Raw genomic sequence first — 15,689 nt, 5'->3', positions numbered from 1 at the left:
TTACGAATAATTTATTTAAACAGAAATTTAGATTTAATAGGAAGCAACAGAAAACGACAGGCACTGGGCAACCCTCCGACGACCCCTTCTCCAGCCATCCTTCTGGGAAACGCTGAACGCCTTCTAACACCAACGCGGGCCGGGCTGCGCTCCCCGCACCTCCTCGAGGTGGCACCGCCGCGCCCGGGCGCTTCCCCCGAGGACTTCCCCGCGGGGCCGTGCCCGGCCAGGGCCTCACGGACCGCGCTGGGGCTCGCAGCGCGCCTGCGCCACCGGCGGCGCGCGCGGGGCGCCTCAGTAGAGTTCTACACGGCGCCGCCGGCGGGAACGGCGGCGCGGGGCTGACCAATGGGGCGGCGCGGTGCCTGGCCGCCGCTGAGGTCAGTTCCGCTGCCCGGCGCTGTGGGGAGCGGAGGGCCGGGCCGAAGCAGCACTAGAGGCAGCAGCAGCGGCGGGGGGCGCGGGCTCGCTGTCGCTGGGGTAAGTGCTTCGGGGGGCGCCTTCTGTGGGCAGAGGTGGAGCGGGCGCCGCGCCTGGAGCCGAGGGGAACCCGTGAAGCGGCTGAGGAAGACGAGGCTTTTATCTCCCTCCTCCCGGCTACGGGGGGCTCCCTCACGGCCGGGCTCCCCCAGGCGCTCCCGCGTCGCGGCTGCCGCCCTGCCCAGCCCGCCCGCCTTCCCCTCAGGGAGAGATCCAGAGGGGGTCCCGGCGGCGAGCGCGGGCTGCAGCCCGGCGCAGTGCTGCCCCCTGCGGGCCGCCGGCGGCGTTGCGCGGCGCTGCGGGCGGAGCCGCCTCCCCGCCGGCAGCGGGCGGAGGGCTGCGCGGCCTGGCGGGGGGATCCGCCGGCCGCCCGGTCACCCCGCACCGAAGAAGCAGAGACGCTCCCTCAGCGAGACAGGCCAGGTCTCCGCGGAGGGGCAGCACCGTGTCTGCGTGGGTGGGCTGGATGCCTGAGAAAATTGGGATTTTTTTTTTTTTTGGTCTTTTTTTTTGTGTTGTTTTCTTTTTGGTGGTAAGCTGGCGGGTGCTGCTGGCTCGTGGACGCCATGAGGGTGCCGTGGATTCGCCTGGGCTCTAAAGCTGTTGTCCAGGTTTGGCGTCTGGGACGTTCTTCTTGAAGAAGAGAAGCTTTCGGGTTAGTAACCACGTTATTGAGCAAATTGAACATCTTGTCTTTTGTATGTAAATTTTGTTCTTTACAGTGCTCAGGCATAAGAATCTCTTAATCTCTTAAAATCTCCGAAATTAAATTTTGTTGCTACAGAATCTATCATAAAAATGTCCTATGTTGGACACTAAAGAAAAATGCGAGGTATAAAATGACTTAGAATTATTTTACAAAAGAATCCAGTATTATCATGGAGGTAGCCTACGTGTCACGAAGCACACATGTAATAAAAAGTCTTTTGTTACGAAGAAGACTAATGGTATCCTACAGGATTTTGCTGGTATTCTCTTCTGCATTACTACTACAATAAAAGGTTGTGGTAGTAGGCCCTTTTCTTGCAGATCCTTATGTAAGTGGTTTATTTGATCGGAAATTAAATCTGTAGAGATGAATTTTAGCATCTACATGAGTGCTTTGTGAACTGGGTATGGAGGAATATGTAATAGAGCTCTTTTCTCTTTCCTCTCCCATTTTCTGTAGTGTCATGCTTCCTTGCTTTGTTGCTTACAGGCCTTAAAGCTTAGAACAAGGTAATGCTACATGCTAGTCAGTGTGCTTTGGATATACAGAGAGATTTTTGAAATGGTTGTAGTTTTTGTGAAATGGAGAAATATGCAGCATAAATTCGTAAGATAATCATACATGTAATGTATGAAATGTAATTACATGTAATCATACATGTGATAAACAACTGTATGAGCATCTCTTTGGACACTGTCTAAAGTATTGCTTTTGATACAGTAGTTATATTAGGGTGCCTTGCTTAGTTTATTGCAATAAGACCACCAAGCAGTTGAATTACATATCAGAATCTTTTATATGTCAGGTACAAATAAAGCTAGGCCTCAGGCCCAGAGCCTTAGACCACCATTTCAGTAGAATACTGTGTATTTATATATTGTATTTAATATATATATATACCTGCCTTCTTATGATGTATATAAATCTCGATACATTTTTACAATTTTTCATCTATTCATAAGAAAACTATTCACTTTTAATCAATATTTTGCATAACTTTATACCATAAGTAGTAAACATTCTGAATGTAGTTATATTTTTTGTTTTTGTAGAGTGAAATAACTGTGTATTTTATAATAAAAGTAAGATTTAAAAACTTGGTTTGTGGTCTTTGTTCTTTCTTAATTATCTGCACTGACATTCCTCATTGATTTTGGTTGAAAAGCTTGATGTGAATTTCAGATACAACAAGCCCTATGTCTGTGTGATTAGCTCTCATTTTGAAGCAAAATGCAATTTTAAGAAGAAATAACTACAGATAAAATCTCTTTGGTGTATTTGAATAATTCGCATTCAATACAAAATCAGTGCTTTTAATTAGTTGCAATATTATGCAATACTTGAGTCAAGCGCTTTGGATCTCTCCCAGTTGTTAGGCCTAAAGCTGGTGGCTGACAGTTGTGGCTAGTCAACCCCTGTTGCTGGGTCAGTAAGACAGTTCACTCAGCTTATCAGATACAGCCAACCAATACTACATGGCTAGTATATGGCATAGTATGGAGTTGTGAAACGCAGACAAGATAAGTTTACATGGAGATTTAAGTTTTCCCCCAGGGACTTGCATTTTGCATGCTATACTTCTGATACAGTGATGCACAGTGTCTTCTAATTCTTTTAAAATTTATTTCTCTTAGAAAATAATTTGGATGAGTTTTTCAGTACCAAAGGAGAGCTTGATTGTTGAGTGCAGTTTGTGAACTTAGTGTGTGAGAGGTGTATACTTTGCTGAAGTAAGGTCTTATTTGATCATGTATGATAAAAACATGCTGCTCGTCACATCCATTTTGTTGCATTGTATCCTTTGAGGTAAAGAAGGGAAGTAAAAGAGTGGAAAAGAAATATTTTTCTTCGGAACGATGAACAAAGTTTTAATGTATTTGAAGGTAATGGAAATTTTAATAAACACAGAATAATGGGAAGATGCTAGGAATTCCTGTCTCTGACAGTGGCTGCGTCAGTGGTTTGTAATTTACTGCAGTGCAAAAACTTTGTACTGGATGGATTTGGCATAGTGAGACTGCAGAGGGTGTCTATTTATTTTTACTTGGTGTTTGTTTTCTAACCTTTATAAAAATGTGGTATCTACTGTTAGGAATACATTTTGACTTCTGTGGATCTGTTGATCGCTATCTTGAGCAGCAAGGTTCAAGATACACTACTTAGTGTTATGTGCAAGGTGGGAATATTTCATTAATTGTCGTTTTTTTAAATGTCATTGAATAGCAAGTGTTTGGTAGGAGTGAATAAAGTTTGGTTTAACTTCCTGTTATCATTTTTTCATGTGCCTCTGTTTCTTCTTCTAAGGTTTTCCAAAATCTAGGGTATCTAGGATTTCAAAGTATTTTCATAAACTTTTTTTTTTTTTTTTAACGAGTACGTTCTTGTAAAGACAATGACTAGAACTGATTTTTGACACTCCTAGGATCTTTCACGTGATTCTTTATCTGTCCCATTCCTGCATTTCTATTCAGACTCCCTGTAGACTTTCAGGTCTTGTTTCATTTGTGTCTTTGGTTTGGTCTGTGTGCTCTGCATCTAATTGTAACTTGAAAAAGTACAGTATGTATAATTTAATTAAATCTTCTGAAGCATGTCTCTGATAACAGTTAATTACCACAATTTTTCAGGGTAATTCTCAGCCTCCCTTCTCTCCCCATTCATGGTGGTATGGAGTGAATGGAGCTGGATTATTGCACCGCCTTTCTGTATCAATCAGATATCAATTAGATCAATGATCTAATTTTTTGAAGTAATCAGAAAAAGCAAATAACTTAATTCCTGTATTTAATGAAAAAAACAAAAACCAACACATTGCAATGTACTTTGTTTTAGCCAAAATAGGAATGGTTTGCATCAAACCTTTCCTGATCACTGAACAGTTAATTTAAAAAAAAAAAAAAAAAAAAAGTTTGGGGAGAAAAAAAAAGCTAGGTAGACAACAAGGGTGTCATTTCAGCAGCTACTGGTTGAGTTCATTTTCACCTTGTACTGGGTTAAGCTGGGATGGAGTTATTTTTTTTAAGAGCAGCCTGTTTTGGGCTGTGTTTTGAATTTGTGGCTAAAACAGAATTGATAACATACCAGTGTTTTGGCTGATGTCGAGCAGTGTTTGCACAATGTCGAGGCTTTTTTCCTCCCTAGTCTCGTAGTGAGTAGTGAGTAGACAAGGGGTGAGTAAGAGACTGGGAGGGGACGCTGCTGGGACAAATGGTTAGAATTAGCCAGGTGGGTATTTCATACCATAAAACATTCTAATATACAATAATAATTGGAAGCAGAGGAAAAAGGGGAGAGGAGTGTTGGCTTCCAAGGTGGTTGCTGCGTGTAGACTGGCTGTGCATTGGTTTGCTTGTGGGAGATGGTGAGAGAGTTCGTTTATGCTTCCCCTACACTTTGCTTCTTACCTTCATCTATGAAACTGTCTTTGTCTCAACCCATGAGTTTTCTCGCTCTTGCCCTGCAGTTCACTCCCCTTTCTAATCAGGGTGGGATAGGAACTGAGTGAGAGGCTGTGTGGGTGTTTAGGTGCTGGTCAGGTTTAACTGACCACATATATCAAATGTATTTGTCACAGGTCTGCATAAAAGCTTGGATTTGGGGTTATACACCCATTTGTTTTCTCTTTCAAATAGAAAACTACTTGAGTTAGAAAAGTTTAGGAAGACTACTAGCCTGTTCTCTGAGTTACCTCTGTTAAATTCTTCTAGTGCCACCTTCCTGGGCTGAGCAATAGAGGTCTGTCTGGTAAATTGAAGCATTTGTAAGAAGTTTGACAGTGTTTTCTTGGTCTTTAAAGGTGGTGGATTCTTTTTCATGCTATTTCGGAAGGTGAAGTTTACAGTGTTAAAAAAATAAGAAAACTTTCTATGTATTTAGTCTAATACTGTTTTTTGTGATCAAGGTTGTTGATGGTATAAAGTACGCAATGCTTATCTGCTGGCCGGTTCATGCAGATTGCAGTTTGTTTGAGCAGGTAATTGCTAACAGCAAAAAAGGCAAAGACAATACTAATCTAATTTCACCTGTCCCTTCCAAAATACAGTTTTTTAGTTATTTCTTAAAACTGTACAAATCATCAAAGCTTCTTTGGTCTGGATGCAGCTCTTGAGCTCTCCAAGCTCTTGTATAATCTTTCTCCTGAAATAAAGCAGTGGATCTCCTGAATATAGGCCTACCATATGTCTTCTGTGTCAACAAGATTCATCCCAAGTCTAAAGTTATATTAGCATGGGAGAACAGTTCTTCTGAGATCATCAGAAGCATTTATTTGACTTTTATCCTGTTATCCAGGCACTAATGTTACCAGTGTTAGATTAAAACAACCAAATACACAAATCTTCAGATCCTGATATAGTAATGTGTACTTTCCTCCTTCCTGGGAAGCTGCTGTGGATTTGTTTTTAAAGCAGGGATGTAGCTACAGCAGTTGGCACTATAATGAGATGAGACTGCTATAGCCCTCAGTGCTACATACTGATGAGTTTGAGGTGTGCCGCCATCCATCTGTTAGAGACTGAAAAGACAATTATCTAACCGGTTTTATAACTTTTTGCTGTTGTTTGAGGTTATGTCAATTTTTATGCTCTTTGTATAGCCCCATCTCTAGGTTAACATTCTTATAGCAATTAGGAGTGTTAGCAGATGGAATGCAGGGAGATACAAGAAGAACCTTCTGGATTCTTACTCATATCCAGGCATTATAAAGGTGTTCTGGAGTATCAAATTCTCATTCAGGTAGTATTATAGTAGTAAGATGCTCCTATGAGATCTCAGCTCTGCGAGAGGGTTTTAGAGCCCAAATCAAGCCCTGTTCTCTGTAGGTAGACATGGAGAGAAAGTAGATTTCAGGAGCAGAAATAGCCATCTTCTGTGTGATTATATTAAAATGCAGAGGAGTCTAGAAATAACCTCAGGGTCTATACTTGAATGCAGATCTGTGCAACACTATGTCTGTAAGTAAGATTTTGAGTAAGAAGGTGTTGAATAGATTTTTACTTATTACTGTTAGCTTTGGACTTTATCTTATTTTATTTATGTCTCAAAAGGATGCTTCAGTTGTTTATTTTCCAAATTTCAATGGTCTCGTGGTTTTGGCAAAAGCTTTTAAAGCAGAGATCTTGTTTGTGTTAAATATAGAAAAGTGACAGTAAGTACTAGAACCCGTGCGGCCAAAAGTGTTGCACAAGTGATTGTGGTATTTTTACACTAAAAATACTGTTCTTCCTCTGCCTACCATTGCATTGCTTATTTTGATTGAATAATACATTTTGTGTTATCGGGGTGGAGTGAATTATTTATGTGCTTGCCCACAAGCACATGTATGTAGAAGTGATTGTACTGTGATATTAATAGAAGTGATAGTAATTACTTATTGCAGCCACAGATTGTTTTGACCTAATTATTTTGAGAATATGTGAAGTAGAAATTATGTTGTTATAAATTATAAATTATGTTGTTATGAGTTAGTGTTCAGGACTGCTTGGATCTGGAAACATTGGCATAACTTAGAAAAGAATTTATATCTATACTTCAGGAATTTTTATGTTAATTAGGTTGCGTGTTTCTAGTAATCCTTGGAGTTGGTTTCCTTTTTCTTATTGCTATTCATAAATGAGTGGCACCTATAGTGTTTTATAATATCTTTTCCTCAGTCAAGGACTGTATATAAACTGAAATCAAATTCTGGTGCAGAGTTCTGTTACTGAGAATCCTTTTTTTAGGCTTAAATACATGCTTTTAAATGGATTTTTTTTTCATGACATGGAAGAAACTCTCTAGGTTTTGTTATATATTAGATCATTTCATGAATTTACAAATAGAATATAAGCAAACATTAAAGGGTTATTTATTTGGATATGTTTCCATTAGAGTTAATGATTGTACGTGCACAATACAATCAATGTTATATTAACAAGTTTGCATGTTGTAATTAAGCTGTAGTTCACCTTAGTTAAGTAATTAGTAAATCATAACTGACTTAATCTTCTACTTTTTATTCCCTAGTGCTGCAAGTTGATTGAATAAAATTAAGGACATGGAATATAATATGGATGCAGTTCCTTGAGCACCATTTCTTCCAAAGAGCATATTTTGCAAACTGGTGGCCCGAATGAGTAATTAATAAGCAGCATACACAAGAGTTATATCAAGAAAATATTGTCTGTTACTGCTCTGTTTGACAAGACTGCTGCAGAGTTGCATGTTCTGAAATGCAATTGAAGAAAATGAGGGAAATTTTACCAAGATTGTACCCTGGCCAAGTTAATGATAAAAATAATTCCTTAACTACATCCCCAAAGCAATCTTCTGAAGATAAAACAAATCCGTCAAAAGGGGATGGTGACCAGAACCGCCTGTACCAAGGGACTGAGGCTGAGAATAATAAGTTGTCACTGATAAACTGTATAAAATGCAGAAATGTTCAGAAAATTTCAATGCAAGATATAGAAAAGCATAAGAAACTCGGGTGGACCGAAGACAAGAATTTCATCTGTAAGACTTGCAGTCATATTCCACCGCCTGCTTTCCATTTTGTTCCTGAAGGTGCCAATGCTGTAGACTTTGAAAAGCATGAAAAAATATCCTCAAGTAGAAAACAGAAAACATTTAAAGTTAAAAACTTTCTGCCAGGTAAATACTACTGCGATAAGTGTAGATTTTCAACACGGGATCCTTTGCAGTATAAAAAGCATATAGGTCAACATGAAGAAATTAAATTTATTTGTTCCCAATGTAATTATATATCTTACACTAAAGGTGAATTCCAGAGACATTTGGTGAAACACACTGGAACTTTTCCTTATCAGTGTGAATACTGTGAATATGGTGCCGTTAGACATGACTATATAGTAAAACATACAAGAAGAGTACATGAAGCACCCACAAAACGGCCTTCAAATACTATCATAAACCACAAGCGAAAGAAGGCTTGCTTGCCAAGTAAAAGCACTTTATTTGAAAAGCAGAAATATGATGAAATTCCTTTTCAAAATAAACTTTCAAATTCATCTTCAAATATGATTTGTGAGATTCCAGAAAGAGTGACTAAAATAGTGTGTTCGTCTCATGATACAGAATGTAGCATAAATGCAACGTCAGTACAGGACAAAAGAATATTGGAGCCATCTGAAATAAGCATGTGTGAGAATCAAAGTGTGGAAGTTGAGGTTTATTCTCCAAAATCTGAGCCTTTACAACCTGGAATGCCTTTAACAGTAATTGCACCATCTGAACTTGTAGTTCCTTCTAACTGTTTAGCTCAGATAGTAGAGATTAAAATAGTGAATGGAGCTCAACAGCTGGTTCTTAAGCTAATTCCTATGAAAGAAGCAGCTTACAAACCTGTGAACTGTGCTGAACAGGAACTTGAGTATCAAGGTAGAGAACGATCTGTAGAAGGAAAAAAAACATCTTCTGTGATTCAAAATGAGTTACTAACCATGGAAGTGAATGTAGACAAGTTATCCAGTGTTAGTAACCAGCTTAATTTAGAGAGTACACATGACAAAAATTCTGAATGTCTTTGTTCTTCGGATTCTCAATGCTTAGACTACAACTCTGTATCTATACAGAGAGAAGATGCATCAAAATTACGCCTTCATTTGGTAAAAGGTATTGATGTGCATTCAAGTGTTGCAGAGCTCTGTTCTCAGTCTCTGGTGACTAATAGTACTGAAAAAAAAAGTGATCTTAAATCCTCAAAGTGGGAAGTAGATGGAAAAAATAACTTACATTATGATTTGTATTGTTATGAAGAAGGTATGGATATATCCCGTCCAAAATATGCAACTGTTTCTGAAGATAAAAGTTCCAAGAACATTTCAGTAAAGACTACTCAGGAGGGCAAAACATTCTATTCTGCTACAGTCCTTAAACAAAAAGATACATTGCCTCCAAAGAGGGATGACAAAGAATGTAAGAATCTGGTAGTTAGCTCTGCAGAAGCACATCTAACTGGTAAGGGTTTTGATAAAAAATCTGTTACATGTTCTGAAGCGGAAAAGAACTTTAATTTCACTAAAACTCCACCTTGGGAGGACATGACTTTTGGCTTTAGGAAAGTAAAGAAAGCTGAAACCATAAGTCCAAAAACCAATCTTCTTCTGGAATCATTAGAACTACAGAAAATGGAGAATAAGAGCAGTCCTTTTGAGGGACCCGTTATTTCATCTGTATTTTCTCTTAGTTCTGGGGCCGAAAATGTTCCAGAGGGCATCAGATGGGATGATACAACATGCAATAAGAAGTCAGCAACATTGCTGTGTAGAAAGATTGCTCAGCTCATGTCTGCTGCTGAATCTAACATGAAATCTATGCCTTTGAGATGTCAAGCTTCTAGTAAAAAGGTGCATTTCCCTCAAGAAAATTTAGCAAGCTGTGAGAGAGTCGTTCCTGCCACTGAATTGGAACAAGCTATGTCTTTACCTCAAATGCATGGTGGAAATAGTGTGTTTAGTAGTGAAGAACACAGTAACGAGCAGCTGCTTACATTTGCAAGAACATCTAAAAGCAGGGTAACTAAAAATTCCAATGTTGCTACTCCAGTGTTTATCCCCAAAGGGACAGTGTTGAGAGTGCTTAATGCTACTAGCAGTCAAAACTCTAAAGGGATAGAGAAGAGGAGTGAAGTATCAGCTCCTTCTATGTATTGCAATGAAATGCTTTTGCCTCGCCCGGTTCCTGTTAGTGTTTCTGAGAAGTTTAGCAGTAATGTGCCACATTTGCCTAATCAGATTGAACCAAATGCTCAGTCTCGAAATCTATCGCTCAGGCAAAGACCAAGGCGAGAAGCAAGTATTAAAAATAGCAAACAAAATGGTGTACCATATCAGAAAAGCAGTGATGTGAGTAAGCAAAGCAAACCCTATTCAAGAAGTCAACTAGGACCCAAAAATAAGGTAAAACAAGCAAGCTTCAGGGAACTTCCTAAGAGGAAAACAAGAACTCAGTCAGAAACCAGTTCAAATTCTGACATGTCATATCTATTGACAGCAAGACGTCTTCGGCTTGTCCCTCTGAGAATGAATCAGTTGATCAAATGCCCTCGTCGCAACCAGCCAGTTGTCGTACTAAACCATCCTGACGTTGACACACCAGAGATAATTAATGTCATGAAGACTATCAACAAGTATAAAGGTCATGTCCTCAAAGTAGTTCTGTCAGAAAGGACAAGTAGTTGTCTTGGTGTCAAACGTTATCGAAAGCGTCTTACTCTTCAGAATGCTGAGACAGGAAGCCAAGCAAAAAAACAGAGTATGCTAAAGATGAAACTAAAAAAGACCCATAAAAACAATTACCAGGTGGTGGAAGCTTCACCAGCTGAAACACTTCAGTGTATGTTTAAGTGTTGGTTTTGTGGAAGAGTATATGTGGACCAAGAAGAATGGATAAGTCATGGACAAAGGCACTTGATAGAGGCAACCAAGGGTTGGGATGTTCTTTCTCTTCCAGTAAAAAATCATTAAGTGAGAGGTGTTGTTGTTGTTGTTTTTGTTTTTTTAAATCTCAATTCTAATGGGTGCCATCAATTTGTTTGAAAAGGAAGACAGGTAAAAACACTTCATGAGAAGTTCTCTACTGTTAGCAAAGTGAGCAGAATTACAAAGATACTGAGAAACTTATGAGGATTGAGCACTACTTTGCACTCATGTTTGAAATTTTTATTGGAGGTCAACTTCATGTGTTCCGTAAGATAAATTTGAAGAAGATTTGCTATGCAAACATTTTTCTAGTTGCTATTCTCTGTGTTAGAATAGTGTGCTGTAACTGATTTGTTCTAGGTCTGTATGAATTAAAATCTTAGACTATGGGATCTGTCTCACAGGGTTTAATTTGTTTTGTTACAGCATGGTGTTTCAGAGATTAGGCACATATGTACTGAAAAGCACCTTCAACCTTCAGCGGGCAGCAAGTGTATATCAGTTTTTAGTGGCAATTTATATACCAAGCAGAGAAAGTAAAACTTAAATGCAAGCACTCTGTTTCAGTGGAATAAAACCACCTTCACTGACTTTCAAGAAATACAAGTGTGTAAATGAAGAATCTGTGAGATCTGTGAGATAGGAGTTACTCCCACTAGGTCAAGTAGCACTAAAAATATTAATTTTTTTGTAGTAATTAGTCTTTACCTAGACTGTATTGTGTAGACATGAGAAGGAGAGCACAAGACTGTCAAGCTTTTTGTACTGCCTTTGTTCTGAGCACACATTGCCAGAGATACCATCAAACTTGGACTGATAGGAGAGAGAAGCTTTTCTTGAGGTGGTCTCCACAGATTGTTCGGAAATCTGAGGAATTAATAGCCAAACATAAACCCTCTAATAGCATGTGTGTAGTCTGATAGGAACACATTTGTAGAATTGGTCAGTTGGTTAAAACTTTAGTCAGTAGGTTTATGCTTGCTTAAAGGGGAAGCTTGCTGAAGAGGAAAGACTTTTCAAAACAAAAAGCAGTGTTGCACAACATTGACAGTGTTGAACCAGATTTTCAGTGCAATCTTTCATCCTTCTTAATCTTAAAACTTCAGTTGTTGCTAGAATATATTTTTTGTAGGTGTCAATTAATACAAGCATGTGCCTAGTTACATATGTACCTATAATATCTACTGACTTCAGTGCAGTATAAGCATTGCTCAGTTGCGTAAACACATTTCTAAGTCAGGGCCAAATTTCAAGTTTTTACAGAAGAGGGATGGTTATTACTGTACGCAAACAATACATGTTTTTCTTCATCTCGTCAATGTTAAATCATTCTATTTTAAAATCATATAGTATGAATTATATTGAAGCACACAATTACAATTAAAATCACCTATTACATTTTTAAAGATAAGAAAATCAATACTGACTGTAATGCTGGATGTTTATTGTATGTTTGAACTGGGACTACTGTTTTGAAAAACTGGTAGTTCCTAACTTTTTTTTTTTGCTGTTGGTGCATTTTTGTAAACAGTTGAATTAAGCTGGGAATATTTTTTTTATACACTCCGGCAGATTATACATTGTTTTGATAAAGTATGTATGGTATCTGTATTGAAATGTAAATATTTTAAAACTATAAAGTACATCTGACTGAGGCTTATTTTAAAAAACAGTTAAAACATTGCTTTCCAAACATTTTGCAATAGTGTTAAAATCCTTCAGATACTTGGTGCTTTAAGTGAGATCTTTTTCATCACACATTGAAAAATTTTGTATCATTTGTATCATAGACTAACCTATTCCACAGAACAAACTTCCTTTTGTCTACTTTGTCAGTAATAACGAAATGACAGTTCTCATTTTGTATTCAAATGGAATTATATTTTTTTAGATGGGAACACTAGAGGGTTTTTTCACTTCATGTACTTTTATGCCAAACCTAACAGTACTATTTGCATTTTTGATTCTGAAAATAGTTTCCATTTTAAAACTTCGGCCTATCACATACAATAAATATTGAAATTGTTAACATGAGAAAAACATGGCTAAAATTCCTCCTTTGTTTAAACTCTTTCAGTCCAGGTTACTGTTTGAATTGATTTTGTTTTTGTAGAAGCTACTAAATAAAATGGCTTTGAATTTTCTTCTTAAGAGTTGTCACTGGCAAAATTAGAACATTCCTAATGAAAGCTGTAATCTGTGTGTGTGGAAAAAGCGTTGCTGCTCAGCATTATAAACTGTAGGTGGTTTAAGTATACTAGTAATGCTTGTCTTTAGTAAGCAACTTTGCTGTTTTAGTAAACATCTACAAAGCTTTGTATGTCTCTGACACAGTCTCCTATCTAAATTGTTAAGCTGTTTTATTTTCTCATGGGTTTAATTTAGAAAAAAAAAATAACATGAAAACCTTCCACAAGTTAATTTGTATGGTGACTCTAAAAGTTTGAAAGCAGATTACATCATGCTTCTCTTCCTTTTCATGAGGTTTGCCAAACTCTACGTAGCAGCTTCTGTTCTGTTGATTTTTTGGTTCTAATGATCAGATAATGTCATGTGAAAATAATTTCCTTCATATTTAATACTCTCAGTGGTTTGAGAGAAATAATTGTAATGAATGTTCCTTTGCATTCTGATGCAGCATGGAGAAATAAAAAGATTGCAAGGAAGTCAACAACCAATTGTTAAATTCTTGTAGAGCTAGTCTGTGTGACTACACAGTACGTCATAAGTTGGGATGGAATGTCATATTCTTGAGGTCTCTTCCAACCTAGAAATTCTGTGATTCTGGGCTTTAATGCTTTTATTCTTCTTGGTCCTGTTCTGTAAGGATCAAGTACCTGAGGTTGTTTTCTTGGTGCCTTACTTCATTAAACTTCTCAGCATGCTGAGAAAAGAAGATTATTAATGCTTTACAGAACAGCTCTAAACTTTCCTTCCATATTTGTAGGGAAAATTAGTTAAGCTTCCCCAAAATCAGATATGAATAAAATATATTTTTTTTCTGGAAAAAAAAAAAAAAAGCTCATCCATTTGATAAATGCTGGAACAGTTTTAGGTGTCTCTGAAACAATTCTGCTGCTCCTACTGATGATTTAATCTGTGCACTTGAGCATAGTGAGAATTCAAAGGGACTGCTTGCATAATGGTCCTAACATATGTTTGAAAGTTCAAATATGGAATACAAATATCTGTTACTTCAGTGATTGCTTTGTCCCTCCACCCTGGCCTCAAGCTGGGGAGGCTGAGGGAGTGGCACACCACCAGCTGTGTTCTCAGCCCCCCCTTCTCATGCTCTTGTGCTCCACAGGCAGTGCTTTGCTCCTGCCGCTCTGACCCTACCTCAGGTAGCGTTAGGGGCACCTCTGGTGAGCAGAGTGGGGTGTCCTGTGGAAATCCTACCAAATATGTAGTTGTGCCTGCTGTGCTGTCAGTCTGGACAGCCAAAGCACAAAGACATGTTCAGACAGAGGGATGTGTATCAATAGCTCAGCACGTTCATTCCCAACTCAAATATTATGCTGTGTAAAGCAGGAAGGTGTGATGGGAAGAAGTATGATTGCAAAAGAAGATCCAGGCACATTTCTCCCAAGAGCAATAGTTAATCTGAGGGAGAGTCTAAAACCCAAGACCAGAGGCGCCCTGCCTAGAAACGTAATGCCTAAGAGAATCTGAACGACCGTAATGTTTATGGGTGACACTAACTTTTTTGATGACACGAAGGCAAGTGGTGCACTTGATATCCGTGCTGGGAAGGGACTTTATCAGGAGGGACCCTGACAGATGTGAGAACTGGGGCCATGTGAACCTCATGAAGTTCAGCAAGGGCACGTGCAAGTTCCTGCATCTGTGTCGGCGAGATCTCCCATGTCAGTACAGGCTGGGGGTGGATGTGTAGATGTGGTGCTTAGGGATGTGGTTTAGTGGTAGACTTGGCAGTGCTAGGTTAATGGTTGGACTTGATGATCTCAGAGTCTTTTCCAACCTAAATGATTCTATGATTCTACTTAAGGTGAAGAATATTTGTTAGTTAACGAGTAAGAGTTTTCATTGCTAAAGGTAGCCTTAGAATCTGCTCCAACACCTGGGAGCATCAGCTGATACCCATTGACTTCAGTGGCTGCTGAGTAGGGCTTTTTGTTCTGCAAATACGTACGCACGCTGAATGAAAGTGTTAATCAGTGAATACTCAGATAATAGCATTTGGTGTGTATTTTTAAAAGCAAAAAATACATTTAATATGACTACATTGTGTTTTATTAGGCTTTGCTACTAACTGAGCTTCAGTGACATGTAGGTAAGCAAGGCTGGTTTTCATCTTTTGTTAGCAGGTATAATGCAAGATAAGCAAATTGCTCAACCGTTGTTGAAGTATCAGGAGTCAATCTTTAAACGCTTTTCTGTGAATTAATACAATGTGAGTCTCACTTACCTATTGGATAAAAACAAATAGCAACAAATCAAAAATACAGTAATCTATAATCCAAGTTAGAAGTTTTTTAGGAGAGCGTTTAGAATGCTTCATAGTATGAATGCTTCATCACTCAAAAGCTAATCTGGCTTTTGATATATTTAAATAATTATTCTATTTACATGTATACAGAAATGTGCGATGTTGAGGCAGAAGATATCATTTGCGTAACTTGAATGGATATGAAAGGTAGCATTGTTCTCTCTGGCTTCCTGCCTTATCCTTTCCATCGATGAGTGTGATGGGAACATATTTGTAGAAGTCAATGATTTCTTTCACCGAATTAAATTTCTGGGGGAAAAGAAAAATTGTAATTACTGATTGACACTGCAAGTGCTATATGTTTTTGTCTATAACATTAAAAGAATTTCAAATGACAGCATTAGAAGTAGGCAATATTTTGCATAGAATTATGATTGGACATAAGCTATCGTAAAAGGAAAAGCAATGGGATTTAATCCTTTTATTTCCTTTGTGTCTCCATCTTGTGTGATAGAAAGCAGCTTGGAGCAAAAGGGGAGCATGTCTAGGAGTGCAGTGTCACCCATAAAAGTCTGTGATAGCAGATGCAATGATAGATTTTGAAAAGATGAAACAACTTTAGGTTATTACT

At 38.5% G+C, this 15,689-nt stretch overlaps 2 protein-coding genes across 3 annotated transcripts in view; one reads left to right on the top strand and one right to left on the bottom strand.

Moving 5' to 3' along the window:
* Window positions 1-224: 224 nt before the first annotated feature.
* ZNF518B (zinc finger protein 518B) lies at window positions 225-12,752 on the top strand. 2 transcript variants are annotated; one of them, XM_027457386.3, is made up of 2 exons: window positions 225-480; window positions 7,193-12,752. In XM_027457386.3, exon 2 carries the CDS (start codon window positions 7,399-7,401, stop codon window positions 10,651-10,653), a length of 3,255 nt encoding a protein of 1,084 aa, XP_027313187.3. In that variant the 5' UTR covers window positions 225-480; window positions 7,193-7,398; the 3' UTR covers window positions 10,654-12,752. The 2 variants fall into 2 exon arrangements, with proteins under 2 accessions (XP_027313187.3, XP_071893877.1); XM_072037776.1 differs by lacking the exon at window positions 225-480 and adding an exon at window positions 495-1,135.
* A 2,473-nt stretch (window positions 12,753-15,225) lies between these two features.
* The window catches only part of CLNK (cytokine dependent hematopoietic cell linker), a 53,332-nt gene continuing 52,868 nt past the window's right edge, over window positions 15,226-15,689 (bottom strand). The window contains exon 19 of the mRNA XM_027457387.3: window positions 15,226-15,367. Coding sequence (XP_027313188.2) covers window positions 15,236-15,367 — 132 coding nt within the window. The 3' untranslated portion in view covers window positions 15,226-15,235. The remainder of the gene's footprint in view (window positions 15,368-15,689) is intronic.

This window comes from Anas platyrhynchos, chromosome 4 (assembly GCF_047663525.1).
Source record: "Anas platyrhynchos isolate ZD024472 breed Pekin duck chromosome 4, IASCAAS_PekinDuck_T2T, whole genome shotgun sequence".
Lineage (NCBI taxonomy): Eukaryota > Metazoa > Chordata > Aves > Anseriformes > Anatidae > Anas > Anas platyrhynchos.
This window is presented reverse-complemented; position numbering and strand designations above follow the sequence as displayed.

Coding starts and splice junctions, on each gene's coding strand:
- ZNF518B (XM_027457386.3), top strand. CDS start 7,399: ATGCAATTGAAGAAAATGAGGGAAATTTTACCAAGATTGTACCCTGGC.